Source organism: Myotis yumanensis, unplaced genomic scaffold (assembly GCF_028538775.1).
Source record: "Myotis yumanensis isolate MYYU_CA2020_CCGP unplaced genomic scaffold, mMyoYum1.0.hap1 SCAF_3, whole genome shotgun sequence".
Taxonomy (NCBI): domain Eukaryota; kingdom Metazoa; phylum Chordata; class Mammalia; order Chiroptera; family Vespertilionidae; genus Myotis; species Myotis yumanensis.
This window is the reverse complement of record NW_027223754.1, coordinates 180,368,030-180,390,478: the sequence shown is the minus strand read 5'-3', so window position 1 is coordinate 180,390,478 and position 22,449 is coordinate 180,368,030. Positions and strand designations below refer to the sequence as shown.

The following is a 22,449-nucleotide window of genomic DNA, read 5'->3' as shown; positions in this document are numbered from 1 at the left end:
AGATACAATGATGCAGTTTTAATTCATAACAACACAAATGTGTGTGCAGTCATTCATTTGGGGGAAGAAAAAATATCCCTAAGTTATTTTCTTCCTGGTTTCATTGATTGATCAGATAGATAGATGATAAATAGATATTCTCTTTATCCTTGTATCCTGTGATCATCACCTATCTAGTAACAAGGAGCAGAGATTCTGGTTATGGTGACATACGAAGGACGAAGGACACAGCCCTAAGTTAGTAAACTTCCACATTTCAAGATAAGGAGGCAAAGAAAGAGCAATATTTATATTCCTTTCCATTCATGTTTTGACATTTCAAAGAAGTCATTGATGGCTTGTAGACATTGACCCAGATACTGACATACAGTGACATTGTGGTAGTAGTGGTGGCTCACTTCCTCCATACCTCTCATCTGTCCACTACTTTGCACTCCTCCCAGATATTCATAAGCATTGCTGGGGCAATTTGCACATTCCAGGCACCATGCTAATCATGGGATACAATTGTAGGCCATACACTGCCTGTCCTCTCTAGTATAATACTGTGATTTTAACAGAGATATCATATGAGTTGAATAAAATTAGATTCCTTAATAATTCATTAGTCCTTCTCAGTTAAAGACTGATTTTTTTCTTAAATGTATAATGATAACAAATATAATTTTGACTTGGACTTAAGATATACCTTTAAGGGTTTGGTTCAGTTGGACTACCAGTGATGGCGAACCTTTTGAGCTTGACGTGTCAGCATTTTGAAAAACCCTAACTTAACTCTGGTGCTGTGTCACATATAGAAATTTTTTTATATTTACAACCATAGTAAAACAAAGACTTATATTTTTGATATTTATTTTATATATTTAAATGCCATTTAACAAAGAAAAATCAACCAAAAAAATGAGTTCACGTGTCACCTCTGTCACGCGTGTCATAGGTTTGCCATCACTGGTCTAGGCAGACACAGAGCACACTATCACCAGTTAGATACAGCTGCCTCACTACCCCACACTTTTTGTGTGGCTTTAATCAGAAACACAGATTGGTTCAGTTTTTAAATAATATGATTGATAGAAGAGCTCATATCATTGGGCATTATAATTTTTTGTGGCTCAGATTGATAATTATTCTAATAAACATGATTTGGTGGACTCATGCATTTATTATCTATTAATTTTCTCTTCTACTTTTCAGAAGGATTTAAGTATAGAAGAACTTAAGTCAACCATCATAGAATATGGAAGCATTATAGAGGTATACCATAATAATCTCAGAACTTGCAAGGTGGGTTGTTAAATGAAAGGTAATTTCCCCACTGGAGGGGCATGTACAGCCTAATGTTGTATGTGATTCCAGAATTTACGAGGGGAAAAAACCAAACTGGCTCATGAGTTACAGCACTTGCAACAGGAACTAATCATGTAAGTAGTACACAGCAACCCCCATGCCTTCTCTCACGTGCCTCTACCCTACGTCATTGGCCTACTGAGCTAGCTGCAGTTCTTGAATGTGCTACATTCTTTTCCCCTGTACTTTTGTAAGTGCTCTTTTCTCTGCTTTTTTTTCCCCAACAGAACTCCTTCACAAGTTTCTCATGACCTTCCCTTGGTTTTTCTCTTAGCTTGAGATCAAAGTAACCCTTTTGAGTGCATGTATTTATCTCTTGTCTAACATATATCACCTTATATTATAAACATTTGTTGTCGAATATGTGTAATCTAGTCCAGGATTCCGCAGACAACAAGAGTAAAGCTAGTGGTGTGAGTGCACACACTTACATCATGAGAGTTACCGATGAGGTAAGTGCATTACCTCAACGAGGGCAGAGGTGGCTGCTCTGCTTAGCTCTAGCTAATTGTTACATCAAAATATATGCACCCAGCCCTAACCAGTTTGGCTCAGTGGATAGAGCATCAGCCTGCGGACTGAAAGGTCCCAGGTTTGATTCCGGTCAAGGGCATGTACCTTGGTTACAGGCACATCCCCAGAAGGAGGTGTGCAGGAGGCAGCTGATCGATGTTTCTAACTCTCTATTCCTCTCCCTTCCTCTCTGTAAAAAAATCAATAAAATATATATTTTTAAAAAAGATGTCCTGACCAGTTTGGCTCGGTGGATAGAGCATCGGCCTGTGGACTGAAGGGTCCCAGGTTCGATTCCAGTCAAGGGCATGAACGTTGGTTGCGGGCACATCCCCAGTAGGGGGTGTGCAGGAGGCAGCTGATCAATGTATCTCATCGATGTTTCTAGACTCTCTATCCTTCTCCCTTCTTCTCTGTAAAAAATCAATAAAAAAATTTTAAAAAATAATATACGTTCCTAGTGTGGCCACATCTTTCATTTTTTTAAGAAAAGCCAGAAATCTAGGTTTTTGGTGAAATTTGCTAATTTTTAAAATATGTATTTTTATTGATTTTAGAGAGGAAGGGAGAGGGAGAGAAAGAAACATCAATGGAAGAAACATCCACATCAGTTGGCTGCTTCCTGCATGTCCCCCACTAGGGATCGAGCCCACAACCAGAGCATGTGCCCTGACTGGGAGTTAAACCGCAACCTCCTGGTTTATGGATCAGTGCTCAACCACTGAGCCATACCAGCTAGGCTCTAATTTTTAACTATTGGTTTCAATTCATAAAAATAAATTAATTAAAATTAAAAATGTTTTAAAAAGTGTGGCCTACTTGTTTGCAACCACCTAGCATCACTAATCTGGGCAGAGACTCTCCTTGTCTCTGTATTCCTAAGTACCTTATGCAATCCTAAGTACATGTGGAGGCTTACTGACCGTTTGGTCATAAATAAGCCCTAATCTGCTGACTCAAAACATAGTGTTAGGGCCCTGGTAGGTGTAGCTCAATTGGTCACACGCACCAAAAGGTGGCCTGTTTGATTCCCAGCCAGGGCACATGCCTAGGTTGCAGATTCAGTTCCCAATCAGGGTACATGTGGGAGGCAGCTGATAGACATTTCTTTCTCTCTCTCTCTCTCTCTCTCTCTCTCTCTCTCTCTCTCTCTCTCTCTCTCTCTCATAAATAAAAGCATACAAAAAAATGTTGGAGGCACGCCTAACCAGATGGGATTACTATTCTTGGTTTTTTGTTTTTCTGTTTTTCAAGGAATGGGATCCAATTGAATGTTAGTGAAGAACATAAGAGTATCATCTCCAAAGGAGAAAAATCTTTACGTTGTGAACTCATTCTTGCTCAGTCTGCAGAGGTAGGTAACTATCATCAATGGAAAGCTTTAAAAAACAATCACCACATGGGATAACTTACCAAGTGAAGGTCCATAGCTTGCAGAAAAGCACCTGTGACATTTTGAGGCAAATCTGCTGACTGTTTTTGGAATCCAAGTCTAATGTCTCCGCCTGGGAGAACGGACCCGTTTCAAGTTATGGCTGAAAACTGTCAAGCATGGGGTTGTGGAACTGTGCATTCAGTGAACCTGGATTTCAGAAATCTTTATACTCTTGTATTCCTCAGGACAAACTAAATACATGTTCCCCAGCCTGGGGTCTTAAAGGTGCAGTAGAGATCCATGAGCTACTTTCCAGTGTTTCCCGTCCCTCACAGTTTGTCTGCCATACACAGAGTTCTCAGAAACAGCACGCAGCTTCTTTGCTTTAGGATGTCATTGAACCAAGCCAATTTATTGACAGTGGTGATTACATTCTGAACAGAAAGTAGCATTTTATATGTTTTTGGTTAATTTTTATTTATTTTAAAGTATATGTTTTATTGTTAGTAGTATTACAGATATCTCCCATTTCCCCCCTACCCTGTTACCCCCCCTCCTGGCTAATTTTTTGTTGTTGTTGTTGTTAATCCTCCACTGAGGATATTTTTCCATTGATTTTTAGGGAGAGTGGAAGAGAGAGGGAAAGACAGAGAGAGAAACATTGATGTGAGAGAAACACATCGATTGGTTGTCTCCTGTACGAGCCCTGACCAGGGCCCGGGCTGGGGAGGAGCCTGAAACCAAGGTATGTGCTCTTGACTGGAATCGAACCTGGGACCCTTTGGCCCGCAAGCTGACGCTCTATCCACTGAGACAATATGGATATGACCTGACTAATTTTTAAATAGCAAAATGAATTATTACTTTAAAAAGATCTCCATTTATTAGGTAGACCCAATTCTTTACAGCGTGGTAGGGAACAATCAAAAGCCTTTTGGGGAATTAAATGTTGGGACTCCCTCTCCCCGCATTGCTATATTTCCACTCTTTTATACTTGCCAGTTTTGTGTTTATTATGTTAGGAAATGCTTTATTATCAAATTGCTTTCTTTTCACCACTTTGATGGTCTCTCCATGTCTGTGGACAATGGATTTGTCAGAATGTCCTCCTGTTGACAGCTGTGCTATGACCTTGAAAGGGGTGGAAGAATGTCTTTGGGGCAAACGCTGTTTGAATTTCTTCTGCCAAGGATGCAGGGGCAACATATGCTGCCTTCATCTGACGTGCTCTCAGGCAGCCTTGGACATTCTGCCGAGGGCTGTGCTTTCCTGACATTGTTTCAAATACTCATCATTTTACTGCGGTTTTGAAACCAAGCCAAACTGCCAGACTGAGTGAAATGATGGCAAACCTGCCCCAGCAGTGTTTCATCCTCAGTCCTCTGAGATGGTGACAGTGTCAGGATGTCAGCTTGTGAAGTTCTACACTTCTCAGCCGGGGTTCAACAGCTGGCGAAGTCCTGACTCTCAGGTATACCCCACAGAAGGATGAAGAAGTTTGTTTTTAATTAGAATCTGGAAATAAGAGCCCTCTGACCTTTTTCCAACAAGAAGGAAGTTAAATGTACTGTTGTCATATATCAACCATATGATGAGACAGAGACTTTGAGAGAAGTATAAGGAATAGTCTTTGTGGGACATTATCTTCTGTACATGGAAGGGAAACTGAAGAAATCAACCTGTTTTTAGTAGGATTTATTGAGCACCCCATCCCAACATTTTTTTTCCTGTGAATTTCTTTACGTTCCCTTATTTTCGTAAAATTAGAGCCATAGCAGTTTATATCACCACGTGTAAATGTTATCCATGGGATAAATGGAACTTTCTTAAGAACCAAATAAATGGTAAGTTAAGGTCATACTAAAGAGAAAATGTAAAAATGTTTTTTAGGAGGGACATAGAAGGATTCCATAAGACTCTTTAGAATGGGGACACTTACATTGAGCCCTGGGCATTATTTTTATGAAATAAAAATGAATGTTCATTATTAAAATAAGAGTCATGAACATTTTGGCAATTGTTCCAGAACACTGAAACTGAGCAGCAGTGCAGTTTAATCAGCTTGTCATCTCTGGACACAATGATGGACCAAGAACTGCTGCTGTCACTGAGAGAACTCGAGCAGAAAGGAGTGGGATTCACAGCTACTCTCCAGAAGCTGATATTTCATAGCACACGCCTATCATGGGGTTTCACTGCCTAGGAATGTCTGCAGACAACTGACCTGCAACCTGTTTGCTGAGCACAAGCATATGTGTGTGTTGTTGAGCCCCCAAATCATCCTACTATGAAAGAGAAAAATTTTCTCAAACATTCCTGAAGTTGATCTAGTTCTGAGTCAATCAGGACTAACTGACCATTGGATATGGATTGCTTGAGCATAGTTTTCCTACAGGTTAATCTTTATTATCAAAGGGCTGAAGACATGGTATCTATTGAGCAATTTCCTTCTAGCTAATGACTAGCACCTCTTTCTTCATTTTGATATGTGACTGGAAACTCTAGTTGGTCAGAGAAAGCAGAGAATCTTCGTGTTGATATTTCCTGTCCCTTTCACAGTGCCTAGCGTGTATGGTAGGTAGTATTTAGTTTGACAAATGAAAAAATCCACAAAAATGCTTGTTTCCTTCTATTTGAGAGGAAGGTAAAAATGGATAGGTTTTGCTGGAAAATGATTCTATCTCTGCACATTCAGCGTAAATAGAGAACCTGACGAGAGGTAGCATCTACCCATGGCAACGTCCCGGGGTAAAGGCAAGTCATTGAGCAGTGTTAGTTGAGAAGGAACTTTTTCTGAGTTACCTCTATAATAGAACTTTGGTCTACATTAGTTCTTATGTAATAGTATACATCTTCCCCCTAAATTCCTAGTTGAAGATGTGAAACTCTTTTTCAGCGTGAAGACAGTTCTGAAGTGGAAGCCCTCATTGACAGTCCTCTCCAGTGGGTAACTAGTCCAGAAATTACTGTGAAAGAAAAGTGGGAGAACATGCTTACTGTAAGTGTTCTGTATTTTGTGATTTTCCTGATTTCCCTTCTACCTTTGAAACCCAGGTAATACTCATTATGTACAGTACCATATCAGGCATTATTGAAGTCTTCTGCTATCTCAGTCTGATGCTCTGTGTAGAGTGTCTGTGGTGGATGTATGAATGTGCATATGAGGATGAGGGTGAGCGTGACGGTTAGGATAAAGTCTTTGAGGGTGAGGGTGAGGAAAAGGTGAGAGTGAGTGAGTGAGTTTGAAGATATGTGTTATATGTTGGAGAAACAAAGACTAAATGAGATGACTTAATGAAAGAGTTTATTTTATTTGAATTCTTGTGAGAATTGGCTAGTCCAAGCCACTTAACATTGGCTTATTACAATTCTCTGACTTTGGTAGGATGGTTAGTGTGCAAAAGAATCTTATTCCTGAGATTCTGACAGTTTTGTTATTCCCAATATTTGTAGAACATTGGAAAACCATGAGCTTCTTAGGTAGCCATTTCCAGTTTTGTTAGGAAAGAACCATATAAATCTCCTTAATTTATCTATCACTTATTATCTTTACTTCTTGATTGCCAGACAACTATTAATGTTCATCAGCCCCTAAATTACACTAAAGCAAGAAGGAAACTCTGGAATGTTAATTTCAACCCCTTTGCCAAACCTTTTTTTAAAAAGTTGCTCTTGAAAATGCTAATCAACAGATACTGATTTTATCGCACTTCCTTGTCCCATGCTATTCTAAAGCAATGTGATGATTGGTGAAATGGTCAGGAACCCACAATCTTAAGAAAGACAAATGAAATTCAATTTCATGCACTTGATAAGTACCCAATATCTACTTCTTAAGTTGAGATAATCAACCTAAAGGATAATCAGTCTTTGGGCAATTAAGAGTTAGTATGTGTTCAATTAGAATTTTAGGGTCCAATAACAGGGAGTACTATTGAAAGGAGAATGGCCACAGCATTTCATATTGCCTCTGTCATGTTCATATTTAACACTGGAATAGTGGAGTTTGTTTGTGATTTTCCTTGTAGGAATTCAAATATACCATGGAAGAGAAACTAGATTTTTGCGTATTAATGCTGAAGAGCTTGGGAAACCACAAGGAATCTCTTGATAAAGAGTTTGTCAAGTTGATAGAGATTTTGAAGAGATTCAGGCTGGAATATTTTTATTTCGGAAAAGAATATCTTTCCAGGTGACGATCATTTATGTATAAGAAACCCATGCTTTCTGAACCGGACACCGTTGTGATTGTGCCATAGCCTTCAGTTCATTTTTTCCCAAGTTCTATGTATTGATTTCAGATGATACTTTTTCAGGGAAGACATTTTGTCTGACAGACTCGAATTGTGAAATAGTGTAAAATTGACTAATATATTCAAAATTGCAAATAGTGAACTTTAAAATCTGTGGAAAACCAGTATCAGAGTTATTTTCTCTAGAGAAGGAATTTGGAATTACAGAATATAGAATTCTTTTAACCATAGGGGCCTTAGAGACCATTTAGTAAAACCTCATCGTTTTACACAAGACCGAGGCATAAGGATGTAAAGTGAATTGATCAAGATCTGAGAGTTAATGGAAAACTCACAGGTAGATCTATTAATGGAAGAACCTGATGCTGGGTCTGTTGACTCCTATCCCATTGGGCTTCATGTTCCACCTTAGGATACAATGCATCACATTGGACACTAGGAAATAAATCTCAAGTGAAAAGTGTCTGGGGAATAAAGGGCTCTAAATATAAAATAATTTACCAACTAACCCTTTCTCTCACCTTAATTCGTATGGTTATGGGGGATTCTTGAAATTTGTAGTTTGTAAATCACATATACTAAACACAAGGGCAGTGAGTGTATCTTTTGTTGACCTCTGTTTCTATAGCTATTAGTATCATACTAAGTGTTCCCTTAAGAAGTGCTTTTCAAAGGAATGAATGAACATGGGTGTATACTGAATTTTAATAAAGTAAAAAAAAAAATGTCATTAGAGGCCAAGGTTGCTTTAAAAAATAGCCAGAAGAAAAACTATTTTCTTCCCTCTAAGTAAGGAAACTAGATGCCAGAGATAATACCAGAAGGAACTCTCAAGAAAATAATCTTCTGCTTTTCCTAAGAAGCAGTGAGCCGAGACTTCCCCTTAGTGGTAAAGCTGTGGGTTAAGGAGATATGCAGCTTCCTTACCCAGATACCGTCTCCACAAAAGGGAGCATTGAAATTCTTCTGTTTAGCAACAAAGAACTATTTTGAGAGAGGCCTCTACTACTAGAGTCATCTCTGAATACATGAATCTTCTGTATTATCTACTAGACACACAAGAAGCCCAGTTAAATAATAGTAGGTGAAATTTGTTGAAAGCTTACTGTTTTGGATGTAGTGCTAAGAATTTGACATGTATTTATCTCCAGAGTGGTTTGATAATGTCCCAAGGTCATCCAGGTAGGATTAAGTGACAACTGAGATCAGATCTAGATATGTAGAGCTTCAAAACGCATGTTCTTGCCGCTATTAATCCCCCACTATCTACTTGCTAAAATCTGATATAATGTTCATTAAAAATATTCTGGAAACCTAGCAGTGGGAAAAATACTATTTATAAATGTAAGAAAAGTTTAGCCCCTGACTTCTAGACATAATTTAAAACAGACAAAATCATATCGACACTATACACCAATGACTTGGCTATGGGTTTTAACTATGCATGAGAAAATGAGTGGAGAAATTTGTGAGACTAAGTATTCTCTTTAGATGAGGTAGGAAATATTTTTTAAAGGCAACTTTCAGCCGAAACCGGTTTGGCTCAGTGGATAGAGCAGTGGCCTGCGGACTGAAAGGTCCCAGGTTCGATTCCGGTCAAGGGCATGTACCTGGGTTGCGGGCACATCCCCAGTAGGAGATGTGCAGGAGGCAGCTGATCGATGTTTCTCTCTCATCGATGTTTCTAACTCTCTATCTCTCTCCCTTCCTCTCTGTAAAAAATCAATAAAATATATTTAAAAAAATAAATAAATAAAGGCAACTTTCAGACGCTATAAACTTATGAGGAGAAGGCTTCCATTCTGACATAAGATAACTAGGCTCCAAAGCTGAGGAATGGAAAAGAATTGAGAGTCAAGCCCGGCTAATGTGGCTCAGTGGTTGAGTGTCAACCTGTGTACTGGGAGGTCATGGTTCGATTCTCAGTCAGAGCACATACCCAAGAGTCAAGGTGAGGTAGTGAAAAAAAAAAGTACCTCAAAAGGCTTGGTTTGAAAGGCATGTCATCATTGGACAACATCAAAGTGTCAGCTCTTTGCCTGACTCGGTTGCCCTGTCCCTCCCGCATAGGTACTAGGGAATTATAGGAAACGAGACAGAAATCTCTGCCTCCATGAACCAACATCTATTGAGGGACACAGATGATGAACAAATAAACATATAATTATATACTGTAATGCCAGATTGATATGAAGTAAATTAAAGCAGGATACGAAGACCAAGAATGACAGGGTCAGGATAAACTAATTTTAGAAAAATGGCCAGGAAAACCCTGTCTGGGGAGTGATCAATTGAGTGGATAGCTGAGTGAAATGAGAGAGTGAGCTATGTAATGATCTCACAGAATTTGAGCCAGAGGAACTAACTAGTGCAAAGGCCTTGTGGTTGTAATGAGATTGGTATGTTTGAGCATCGGTGAGAGGCCAGCATGACTGGGGTGGAGTGAGTTCTGAGCAGCGGTGGAGATGAGGCCAGAGAGACAGTCAGGGGTCAGGTCCACAGCCTTTCAGTTCACGTTTAGGAGTGGGGATTTTATTCTGAGTGGATGGGAAGCCATCATAGGGTTATAAGCAGAAAAGTTTTGAAAGATTATTCTGGCTGCTGGGTAGAAAATTATCTATAGAGGGCAAGGTTTAAAGCAGTGGACTAGTGAGATGAGCTTTTTCAATAATAGATTGCCAGTTAAAGATCCTGAAATCAACTTACTGGATTATGACCCATTAAAAAATATATATGAAATGTCAGAGTGTATTACATATAGTAAGAGTAAGTAATGTTTCATAACATTTTTGTTTCAGCTGTGAGTGTGTGTGTGTGTGTGTACGTGTAATTGCTTGAAATATAAACTATTTATATTTACTGGGTCATGGTAAAAAAGCAAGACAAAAACATTGAGTTAAGAACTATTGCAGTAGTCCAGGTGACAGATGTAACATGAGCCAGGGTGATTGCTGTAAAAGTGGTAAGGAATGGTTGAATTCAAACTATGTTTTGAGGATGGATCATATCTGACATGCTAGTGAATTAGTTGTGGGAATGCAAGAAAGAGAAGAGGCACCCTTGACTTAGAGGTTTGTGGTCTGAAACTAAAATCTATTTTGGATGCCTGAGTCTGGGGGAGACTCAGACTTGGCAGGAGTAGTAATCAAGATGTAGTGTTAACATGTTAGCAAGGAGAGTTGCTGAATTTAAAAATATACACTGAAAGCTAATATTTACCTCTTACTGTGATAATAATCTCAATAAAAGAAAAATCTTCAGTGGTTCAACAGCTGTTACATTTTTTTAATGCTATAAACAATTCTTTTTTTTAAGGTTTTTACTGATTTTAGGGGAGAGAGGAAGGAAGAGGGATAAAAAGCTAGAAACATCAGTGATGAGAGACACCATTGATTGGCTGCCTCCTGCACTCCCCCTACTGGGGACCAAGCCTGCAACCCGCGCATGTGCCCTGACTGGGAATAGAACCAGTGACCTATTGGTTCATGGGTCGATGCTCAACCACTGAGCCATAATGACCGGCTGTTAAATGTTTTTAACAGATGGTTCTATCTAATTTTTAAAAGCTATTTCTAAGATTATTATGACTTATAAAGTACATAAAATGTATTATCTTATATATGCATACACATACAAGTTATTAAAAATTTAATATTATTAAGTATGTATTTCTGTTGGTCCTCAGAGTCATTTTGCTTTCATTCAGATGATAGTGGACTCTTGAGAGCTTAGATCATTTCTCAAAGAACTAGAAAAAAAAACACAAAGTTTAAATTTAGCACAAGGAAGGAAATAATAAAAATTAGAACAGAAGTAAACAAAATAGGAAAAAAATCTTAAAAAATCAATAAAATTAATAGTTGGTTTTTGAAAAAAAAAGATAAACAAAATTAACAAATATTTAGCTAGACTTAGAAAAAGAGAATACTCCAATAAGTAAAATCTGAAATGGAAGAGGAGACATTACAACTGATGCTATAGTAGGGGAAACTATCATAAAAGACTACTATGAACAATCATACACCAACAAATTGGATAACCTTGAAGAAATAAATAAGTTCCTAGAAACATACAACTTAACCAAGACTGAATCAAGAAGAAACAGAATATCTGAACAGACCAATAACTAGTAAAGTGGCTAAAACAATATTCAGAAACCTCCCAACAAAGAAAAGCCCAGGACCAGTTGTCTTCACTGGTGAATCTATTAAACATTTAAAGAAGATTAACGCAAATTTTTGACGCTCTTTCAAAAAACTGAAGAGGAGGGACAACTTACCGATTTATTTTATGAGGCCAGTATTATCCTGACACCAAAAACACTGTACACACACACACACACACACACACACACACCACTACAGACCAATATCCCTGATGAATATATATGTAAAAATCCTCAACAAAATACTGGCAAACCAATTTCAACAGCACATTAAAAAGATGATTATATATCACGATCAAGTGAAATTTATCCCTTTGATGCAAGAATGACTCAACATACACAAATAAATTAATGTGATACAGCACATTAACAGAATGAAGAATAAATATCACAAGAGCACCTAAATTGATTCCAAAAAAAAACACCACTTAACAAGATTCAACACTCTTTCATAATAAAACTACGTATTCAAAAAACTAGAGATAGAAGGAAACTACCTCAACATCATAAAGGCTATCTACGAAAAACCCACAGCTAACATCATACTCAATGGTGAAAAACCGAAAGCTTTTCCTCTAAGTTCAGAAATAAGGCAGGCAGGTAGGCATGCCCACTCTCACCTCTTCCATGCAACATGGTACTAGAGCAATTAGACAAGACAAAGGCATCCACATTGGAAAGGAAGAAGTAAAGTCATCTCTGTTTGAAGATAACATGGTTTTACATATAGAAAACCCAAAAGACTCCAAAAAAACTGTTAAAACTAATAAACAAATTTAATTTTATATCATACAAAATGAACATACAAAAATCAGTTACATTTCTATAAAACTATTAATAAAATAGCTGAAAAGAAACCTGAAAAAACAATCCCATTTAATATAGCATCTAAATAAATAAAATACTTAGGAATAAACTTAACAAATGAGGTAAAGACTTGTATACTGAAAACTACAAAACATTGCTGAAAGAAATCAAAATGTAAATAAATGGAAATACATCATATGTTCATGGATTGGAAGACTTAATAATGTTAAAATATTCATACTATCCAAAGCAACCTACATATTTAATGTAATCCCTATCAAAATCCTAATGGCATTTTAAAACATATATATTTTATTGATTTTTTTTTTAACAGAGAGGGAGGGAGCAGTAGAGGGATAGAGAGTTAGAAATATCAATGAGAGCCCACAACCAAGGTACATGCCCTTGACTGGAATCAAACCTGGGACCCTTCAGTCCATCGGCCAACACTCTATCCACTGAGCAAAACCAGTTAGGGCAATCCTAATGGCATTTTTTACAGTAATAGAGGAAAACAATCCTAATGTTCATATGGAACCACAAAGCACCTGAAATAGTCAAAACAATCTTGAGAAAAAACAAATCTGAAAGTATCACACTTCCTGGTTCAAAATATACCATAAAACTACAGTAATCCAAACAGTATGGTACTGGTCTAAAGACAGGCATAGAGACCAAGAGAAGAGAATGAAGCAATCCATGCTTATTTGGTCACCTGATCTCTGACTAGTGTGCCAAGTATACACAATGAAAAACAATAGTCTTTTCAACAAATGGTGTTGGAAAAATTGGATATCCACATGCTAAAGAATGAATTTGATCCCTTATTATATACCATCTATAAAAATCAACTCAAAATGGAGTGAAGACTTAAACATAAAGCCTAAAATTGTAAAACTCCTAGAAGAAAATCTTGGTGGGGGGTGGGGGCGGGAAAGCTTCATGACATTGGTCTTGGCAATGATTTCTTGGATAGGACACCAAAAAGCACAGGCAACAACAGAAAAAAATAGACAAGTCGATCTATATCAGACTAAAAAAGCTTCTTCACAGCAAAGGAATTCACAGAGTGAAAAGGTAACCTATGAAATGAGAGGAAATATTCCAAACCATATATCTGATAAGGGGTTAATATTCAAAATACATGAGGAAGTTCTACAATTCAATAACAAACAAACAAAAACACTAAATAACCCAGTTTGAAAATTGGCAGAGGACCTGAATAGACATTTCTTCAAAGAGGACATAGCCCATAGACATATGAAAAGGTGCTCAATGTCACTAATCATTTGAGAGATACAAGTTAAAACCACAATGAGATATCACCTCACATCTGTCAGATTGGCAATCATCAATAAATCAACAAAGAACAGGTGCTGGAGAGGATGTGGAGAAAAGGGGACCCTTGTGCACTATTGGTGGGATTGTAAATTAGTGTAGCCACTATAGGAAATACTATGGAGATTCCTCAAAAAATTAAAAGGGGTGCTGCCTTATGATCCAGCAATTCCACTTCTGGGTATTTATTAAAAACAAAAACACATGCACAAAAAACACACTAATTCAAAAAGATATATTTACCCCTATGTTCATTGCAGCATTACTAGTATTAGCTAAGATATGGAAGGAACATGGGTGTCAATCAATAGATGAATGGATAAAGAAGAGGTGATATATATATATATATATATATATATATATATATATATATAAAATATTTGAATGTACATAGGAATATTATTTTATATATGAATATCCTTGCCATTATTGACAATGTGGATGGACCTAGAGGGTATTATGCTAAGTTAAATAAGTCAAAGAAAGACAAATATTATATGATTTCACTTATAAGCGGAATCTATAAAAACAAACCAAATTAATAAAACAAAATACAAACAGAACCATAGATATGGAGAATAAGTTGATCATTGCCAAAATGGGGGCTGGGGGATGGGAATTAAAAAATGTGTAGTTGGGGAAAAGAAATGATCAGAGTACTTAAATAGCCATTTTTCAAAAAAACAAACAAAAAAGATACACAATTGGCCAACAGGTATATGAAAAAAAATGCTCAAAATCTCCGATCATCAGGGAGATGCAAATAAAAACCACAATGAGTCATTTACAATGATGAATGAATCGCACCTGTTAGGAAGACTGCCATTAAAAAAAAAATCCAAAAAAATACCAAGTGTTGACAAGGATGTAGAGAAATTGAAACTCTGTATACTGTTCATGGGAATATAAAATGGTGCGACTGCTACGGAAAACAGTATAGAGGTTCCTCAAAAAATTTTATTTATTTATTTTTATTTTTATTTTTTAAATATATTTTATTGATTTTTTACAGAGAGGAAGGGAGAGAGATAGAGAAACATCGATGAGAGAGAAACATTGATCAGCTGCCTCCTGCACATCTCCCACTGGGGATGTGCCCGCAACCCAGGTACATGCCCTTGACTGGAATCGAACCTGGGACCTTTCAGTCCGCAGGCTGACGCTCTATCCACTGAGCCAAACCGTTTTCGGCATCCTCAAAAAATTTTAAATAGAACTGCCATATGATCTAGCAATCACACTTCTGGGTATATATCCAAAAAAAGTCAAAGCAGAATCTCGAAGAGATACTTGCACACTCCTGTTCATTGCGGCATTATCCAGAATAAGGTGTGAAAACAGCCTAAATGTTCATCAGTGGGTGAATGAATAAAGTAATGCAGTATAGAAATAATATTCAACCTTAGAAAAGGACATTTTGCCACATGCGACAACATGGATGAATCTTGAGGACCTTTTGCCAAGTGAAATAAATCAGTTACACAAGGACAAACTGCATGATTACACTTAAATGAGGTGTTAAAAATTATCAAACCAATAGAAGCAGAGAGTAGAATGGTGGTTTCCAGGGGTTAGGGGAGGAAGAAATGGGAGTTGCAATTCTTCAATGATATAGTTTTAGTTACATAGGATGAGAAAGTTGTAGGGATCTTCTGTATAACATTGTGCATATAGTTAACTCTGTGTTATATATTTAAAACTGTGTTTTGAGGGTAAATCTCATGTTAAATGTTCTCACCATGATTTAAGAAAAGAAAGCTCTGACTATAAGCTATTGTACAATCTTAGTAGAATATGTGTTCAGATGGTTTTAATTTGTTTAGGGTTTTGTTTGCTGGTTCACTATAATGGTAAAGCATTCTTACCCATCCTTGTCTTTTGTGTGGTCCTTTTTGTAATCAGGGCAGGATTTATGACAACGCACAATGGGATTCTGTGTGTTAACATTTGAGGAGGCACACAAACGGCCTAAACTTGACAATGTTTCCCTCCCCGCTTTGAAACTCCCAAAGTTTGTCATCTCTTTGAGCTAAGATCCTTATTCAGGTCAAGTTGTTTCCAGATAGTCACTGATATATTGATACATAGCATACTTCAAATAATCTCCCCTGTTATCAGAGTAGGTGCATTTTGACGTATTTTGAGAATTAAGGTCAGATCCGAAAGAGAGGTGACATAACAACATTAAGAGATTGGGGTGAGGAAGAAAGGGAGGGGAAGGTCTTCAGAAAGAAAAGACTGCAGGGGAAATTCTAACAGCTGGCTTTCGTGTGAGCTTGGGAGCGCCCTTCCTGTCCTCATGACACACATTTCTACCATGATTGGCAACTTTTAAGGAGAAAGGCTAAGGTCATGAAATAAAGTTTCTATTTCTTCTCTTTTTCCTCCCTCACTCATTCTATTTTATTTTCTGCAAAAGCTAGCTGTGCTGTGTCAATATTGCACCTGCTACTGTGACCTCCTTGTAGCTCCATCCTCTAAGCCAGCGATTCTCAACCTGTGGGTCATGACCCCTTTGGCGGTCGAACGACCGTTTCACAGGGGTCGCCTAAGACCATCCTGCATATCAGATATTTACATTACCATTCATAACAGAAGCAACATTACAGTTATGAAGTAGCAACGAAAATAATTTTATGGTTGGGTCACAACATGAGGAACTGTATTTAAAGGGCCAGAAGGTTGAGAACCACTGCAAGCAGTTGGCCACCGATGCAAAGTGCTATGAATGCAGCCTGTGGGGAACTGAATATTCTACTGTAAAATAGGAAACTACACATCCTGATCTGTAAAGTGAGGACATCAGGCTAAGTGATCAAGACGATGGCTTTAATTTAAATTCTATATTGGAGAAGCACTTGTATGAAGTAAACACTTTCACTCTTTCCTCTGATCTCTGAGGAAATGTATGAAGTCTGAATTTGTCACAACTTCCCAGGGGTGACTCTTAGTTGAAATGTCACTGACAGCTTGTGGTTTGGACTTTTTTTTTTTTTTTAAACTCCAGGCAGAAACAACTAGAAGCCATTAAACAACTGCAAGAAGATGCTGTCAACCAGGAAGCCATCCTTAGGAAGAAGGTCCAAGAAGCCAGTCAACGGCTAGAGGATGCAGAGGAGCAGGTAGGGCGGCCTTTGACTATATTATATTTAGAGGAAGCCTCCTCAGATGTCCTTAAAACCATGAGATAAAAATGGAGAAGGAACAACAACAGAAAGAAAGAAAGAAAGAAAAAAAAAAAAACCCAAAGAGGAACTGTGAAGTTCAGTCCCTGGAGACTAGCAGTGTGCGGAGGAAGTAAAGGGGGCGTTGTAAAAGAGGCGGTGTCAACAGTCTGCTGCGAAAGGAGGCAGCTCTGCAGAAAGAGGCAACTTGACATATCAGGACTGTTAGGGCTGTGGATAGAGCTGGGGCACACGAAGCCCATGCAAACACAGAATTGCAGAAGTTCAGTGGAGGCTTATCACTTCCCTGAGAACAAAAGCACATTTGCAGTTTCCTGTGCATAAGAGTGTGCGCTCAATGGCTTTCTTTCCGGGACACACTGTGAAAATCCAGTATTAACTGTATGTCTCCAGGTTGAGGACCGAGAGGGCACAGCCCACTCTGCCAGGGAAAAGGCGAAGTCGTTGCTGCATCAATCAGAGGAAGCAATTTCAGGACAACTGAGTCTCCAGGCTATAAATACCAAGTTAGTGAACACTTGCCAGGCCCTCGAGCAGAAGACAAGGAAACTGAAAAGTGAGTAGCAAATATTTGTTACGGCCCAGTTTCGTCCCCTCTGAGGTGGGGTGAAAGGACTGCAGCCATTTGTAGAGATTACAGCTGCTGTATTAGTGAGACAGTTATGACAATGAAATGGTTCCAGAAGGCGTACTGTGGGCGTTCAGAGGCATTTGCCTAGTAGCTAGGTAGATTGCTTTAACCACTGGCTTTCCTTTCGGTTGCTAAACTTGTCTGAGACTGTTAATGCTTTAAAAATTAAATAAAACGTCTCAATATCTGAAACAGTAAACAAGGGGGAAAAATCTTGTTCATCTGGGCTATTTGAGCCTGCAAATTGTTTGTGGATTCTGCCCTGATTTTATTAGCTAGTTTGGACCCATCTTGTGGTAGAAAAGACCCTTCCTCCCTGTTTTCTTTTAAGCAGTTATTTTAGGGTTGGACAAAATGCTTATGAATTTAATGTGTGTCAAAATATTAAATATGTGTTCTTTACATATATATTTTTGCTTTACAAGTTAGAATTTTTTTTTTTCGTTTTTCTACATTACCTAAAAGTGGGTAAGTGTTTACTAAGGTTTAGGTGAGAAGACAACTGTCAAATTACAGATGTCAGATTATGTATAAGTTTATTTTATTCTAAAAATGTAAAAAACAACAACAACACCACCATAAACATATAAAGCTTATTTATTTGACCATTTATCAGACAACTGACTTTGTTCAGCCAGCTTCTTGTTCTAAGTATAAATGTTCTTTTTATAGGAAGCTGTTGGTGTGGATAATAAACAATAAACTATAAGCTTAAGGCAAGCTAGAGATGGAACTTCTCGATGTGTTTATTTTGGATTTCTTGTACCCTTTCTATTGTTATCTGAGAAAGCTATCTAAGAGTTTAAAGGAACTGGCTAGTTTTAAAGTAGCAGTGGTTATGCAACATTTTATTATTCTTCTTAAACTTGGAGAACTTGCTAGCTTTTAATAACTCTAAGTATTGGGTTACGTTTTTCACTCTGTCACACAATGTAAGGCTTGCTTTGAATGACACAATCTGTGTGTTATTTTAATATTGCCCAGAGGGCCTCAGAGAAGTTCCCTTTAGGACTAGAAGTGTTCAGGTTGAGGCATGAATAATAACCAAATTTGGTTTATGGTGTGTTTGCTTTGGACACTATGCTAAGAGGACTAATCTTTTGGTGCAGTTATATTTATCTTTTGATTAAATCAATACTATACACAGCCCCCCCCATATTTTATAAAACTAAGAATTTATCACTTCTCCCAAACCCCCATGATTTCTTCTTTGCAGTCAACTTTTGTAACTTATCTCAAAATATACATTTCTGATATTATGAACTTGCTACTGTCTTCCCAGTTTATCCTCAGGAGATAATTGGTCCAAATATTATTAAAATTATTAAAATATTAAACCCAACTGCTCTGGGTTGAATGCATGCATTTTCTTTTGGGTGGATAAAGTAGGGTGGATGACTCCTTTCTGTCCCTAGGTGCTCACAACCTGCTTGGCTTTAGGAACTCTTCTACTTAATGGTATTTTTTGCTACATAAAGGAGGCAAATGTGTCAAGATTGTACTCTTACAACCATTTGTTTCTGAAGATCTTCCTAATAATTCTTTTAAAAAATCAACCTTTGCAAGAAGAGGGAAATGTAGGTAGCAGTTATTTTTTTAAAAACATATTTTTATTGATTTTTTTTTTTTTTTACAAAGAGTTAGCGAGAGAGATAGAGAGTTAGAAACATTGACCAGCTGCCTCCTGCACACCCCCTACTGGGGATGTGCCTGCAACCAAGGTACATGCCCTTGACTGGAGTCAAACCTCGGACCCTTCAGTCTGCAGGCCAACGCTCTATCTACTGGGCCAAACCGGTCAGGGATAGGTAGCAGATATTTTTGACAAGTTCTATAGAGCAGAGTTTCCAGACAGGCTGACTAAATGTCACTGAGGTAAGACGGTGATCACACAAACATCCTTGCACCTCCTGCCATGACCACTGCCACCACATGCTGTTGGAGTTCTGAGTCAACATTTGAATTCTGGGTCAGAAAATACAAATATTGAAATCCATTGGTTCTTCTGAAACTTTCCGGTTAGCTTAATAAAGTCATTAAGTATTTAAAGCAACTATGTTCCATCTAAGAAGGGCTCGCTAGCAATTGGTGTGGGATGCAGTTGTTTTGTTCATCTGCTCAGGTCAATGACAGTGGTCAAAAACTGGAACTAGGAAGCTGTTTATGCCATTTGACTAGAAATTCAGAATTTAGTGCTTAATGGAGAATAGTGTTCAGCTTTTCAATGTGCCACCAGGACTGGATTGATTTGCGACATAACCCGCATACGTGCTTGCCTCCATGAGCGGTGCCATTAGAACGGCTACCTTTCTTGAACGGTTACTTGTATGTTTTCTGCTGCTTCTTGCCTTTGTGTGTACCTAAGCATCTTGTTACAAAGGCAATACTATATGAGTAAACTGATGTTTACTTTAAAAAGGGAATAAAAACATCTTAGATCTAGGGTGTGCACTCAACATACTAGGGTGAATCTAATATACATGAAACATACACTAATTGACCTCATCTAAACCATAACCCCTTTACTATTCATCCTTTTTTTTCTTTCCCATGAAATTATCATTGAGTCACTCATTTAATAGACAATGAGGGAATTACCTTTAGAAACCAAGAACATTTCACTGGGGGGAGAGCCTGAGAAGGTTCTGTTTATCATAACTCCTTTTTGGAACAATGTCTATGTGTGAACGGTATAGTTTAGAGAAGGCTTTCATCTAGAGGATCTCACTGGAAACTCTTCTAGCTTGCTATTCTTAGCATGGAGGTCATGAGATATGGGACAGACATCAGCCTTACAACTTTGCGGATGGATGCAAGGTGAGAGCCCCATGTCCTCAGCAGTCAGTACACAAGAGGGAAATGAGACAAAAAAGGGGCATTCAGGTGATAAAGACATTTTAGGATAGGTGTTGAAATGTGAGCCAAGGAGAAAACCAAAGTCAGGTATAGAACTCTCAACACCTCTAATGGGATGGGGGCCTAAATTTTCTCCAATGAAGGGTGCTGGTATGGATGAAGTAACCTAGGAGGCAGTATAGCTTGATGATTAAGAGCATGGGATTTGAAGTTAAACCTGTGTTCTGATTCCTGCAAAGGAGAAACTGGAGAGAGTTGGGCAAATCACTTTACCTGTTGGAGCCTCAGTATCCTCTTCCAGAAAATGCAGCAGTCGCTCATTTATAAGTAACATAACAAATGCAAAACAGTAACTAGTGCTTGGTCATACTTGGTGCCGTCTGTTCTGCTAGGGCATATTCCTGTCACATTAATTGCCTCATCATGATTGGCAGATGAATAAGGGCATATTAGTTTACTATGGGAGTTAGATTGTTTTATTTTCGATTTTCCTGGGTATAAGATCTGGTTGGAAGGAATAGAACTATAACCTCCCTTGGCTGCTGACAGGCAGCAGGAGCCCTTTCTGCTGTCTTTTAAGAAAATTAAAAACAAGTGTCTGCTCCTGGGCCTCGCTCCCCGAAGAAGCGCTGCCCCTGCCTTGCGGGGCTCTGGCTTGTGGCCGACTGTACCACCTCCTGCACTCACTTTTGTGACCGCCCTGCCTCAGAGACCCACTGCCACCAGCATTTCATTGGCACCCCCGCCAGCACCAGGCCATTTCAAGGGTCAACAGTATCTGGTATCCTGCGAGGCAGCCTTTGGCCATTTTCACATGCATGTCTCAGTGATCCAAGTTACCTTCCTAGGTACTAATAACTCAATAACTATGTGTGTTAGTGCTCTGGTTTCTACCTAATGCTAACTCATCAACCTTGCTATTTCTGTTCTTGTTAAAGTTTTAACATTATTTTTTATGGGTGAATAATGACCATACCACAAAAAGTTCAGATCTTAACTTTACTGTTCAACCAATTTGACAAATGCGCATGGAAACACAGAATTTCTATAGCCCCAGAGAGCTCTCCTGTGCCCTTGCCGGTCACTCCCCCTTCCCGCCATCACCACCACAAGGAGCAGCCACCGATCTGATCTCTGTCACTGACGGGTTAGTTCAGCCGATTCTGGAATTGAGTTATACAGTATGTACTGCGTATGTGCCTGCCTGCTTTCCCACAGCATAGTATTTATCCGTGTTGTATTTACCAACGGTATGCCCTTTTCATGGCTTAGTTGTATGTCTCTGTAGGAACATTCCATAATTTGGTTATTTTTTTTTTCCTAGTGGACATCTAAATTATATACAGTTTTGGGTTGTTATAGAGAAAGATGCTATGAATATTCATGAATGGGTCTTTGTGTGGACATATGTGTTTTTAAAAATATATTTTTATTGATTGCAGAGAGGAAGGGAGAGGGAGAGAGATAGAAACATCAATGATGAGAGAGAATCATTGATCAGCTGCCTCCTGCACACCCCCTACTGGGGATGGAGCCTGCAACCTGGGGATGTGCCATGACTGGGAATAGAACCGGTGACCTATTTATTTGGTGCATGGATTGACACTAAACCACTGAGCAACACCAGCTAGGCATTGCCCATTTTCAAATTAGTACATTTGTCCTTTTGTTATTGTGTTGCAGTTGCAGGATTTTTTTTACATAACGTATATAAGTCCTTTGACAGATATATGTCTTGTAAATCATTGTAGTTTTCAATGAACCCTGGTATTTTTAATGCACAATTTTATTGAACATGACGTAACATATATTGTTATAAAAGTCCTTATTCCCTAAAAGTCAACCATAATTGATAGCTAAAATTATTTCAGCTCTAATATTATGGTTTTGATTTTCAACAGTCAATTAATTGCAGGCCTTTGCCTGAAAGCCTCATTGCACAGTCATTTAGAAAACTGTTTTATCTCAGCTTCTTCCAA

General features: G+C 38.2%; 1 protein-coding gene across 2 annotated transcripts in view; it reads left to right on the top strand.

Annotated features, from left to right (window-relative positions):
• The window catches only part of IRAG2 (inositol 1,4,5-triphosphate receptor associated 2), an 84,927-nt gene that overhangs the window by 23,282 nt on the left and 39,196 nt on the right, over positions 1-22,449 (top strand). Inside the window, exons 12-19 of one of the 2 annotated variants that reach the window (XM_070410533.1) lie at positions 1,195-1,254; positions 1,357-1,421; positions 3,115-3,214; positions 5,262-5,395; positions 6,131-6,233; positions 7,264-7,427; positions 16,806-16,920; positions 17,377-17,539. In XM_070410533.1, the coding sequence (XP_070266634.1) occupies positions 1,195-1,254; positions 1,357-1,421; positions 3,115-3,214; positions 5,262-5,395; positions 6,131-6,233; positions 7,264-7,427; positions 16,806-16,920; positions 17,377-17,539 (904 nt within the window). Of the gene's footprint in view, positions 1-1,194; positions 1,255-1,356; positions 1,422-3,114; positions 3,215-5,261; positions 5,396-6,130; positions 6,234-7,263; positions 7,428-16,805; positions 16,921-17,309; positions 17,540-22,449 lie in introns of those variants that run through there. The other variant, XM_070410534.1, reaches the window with a different exon arrangement.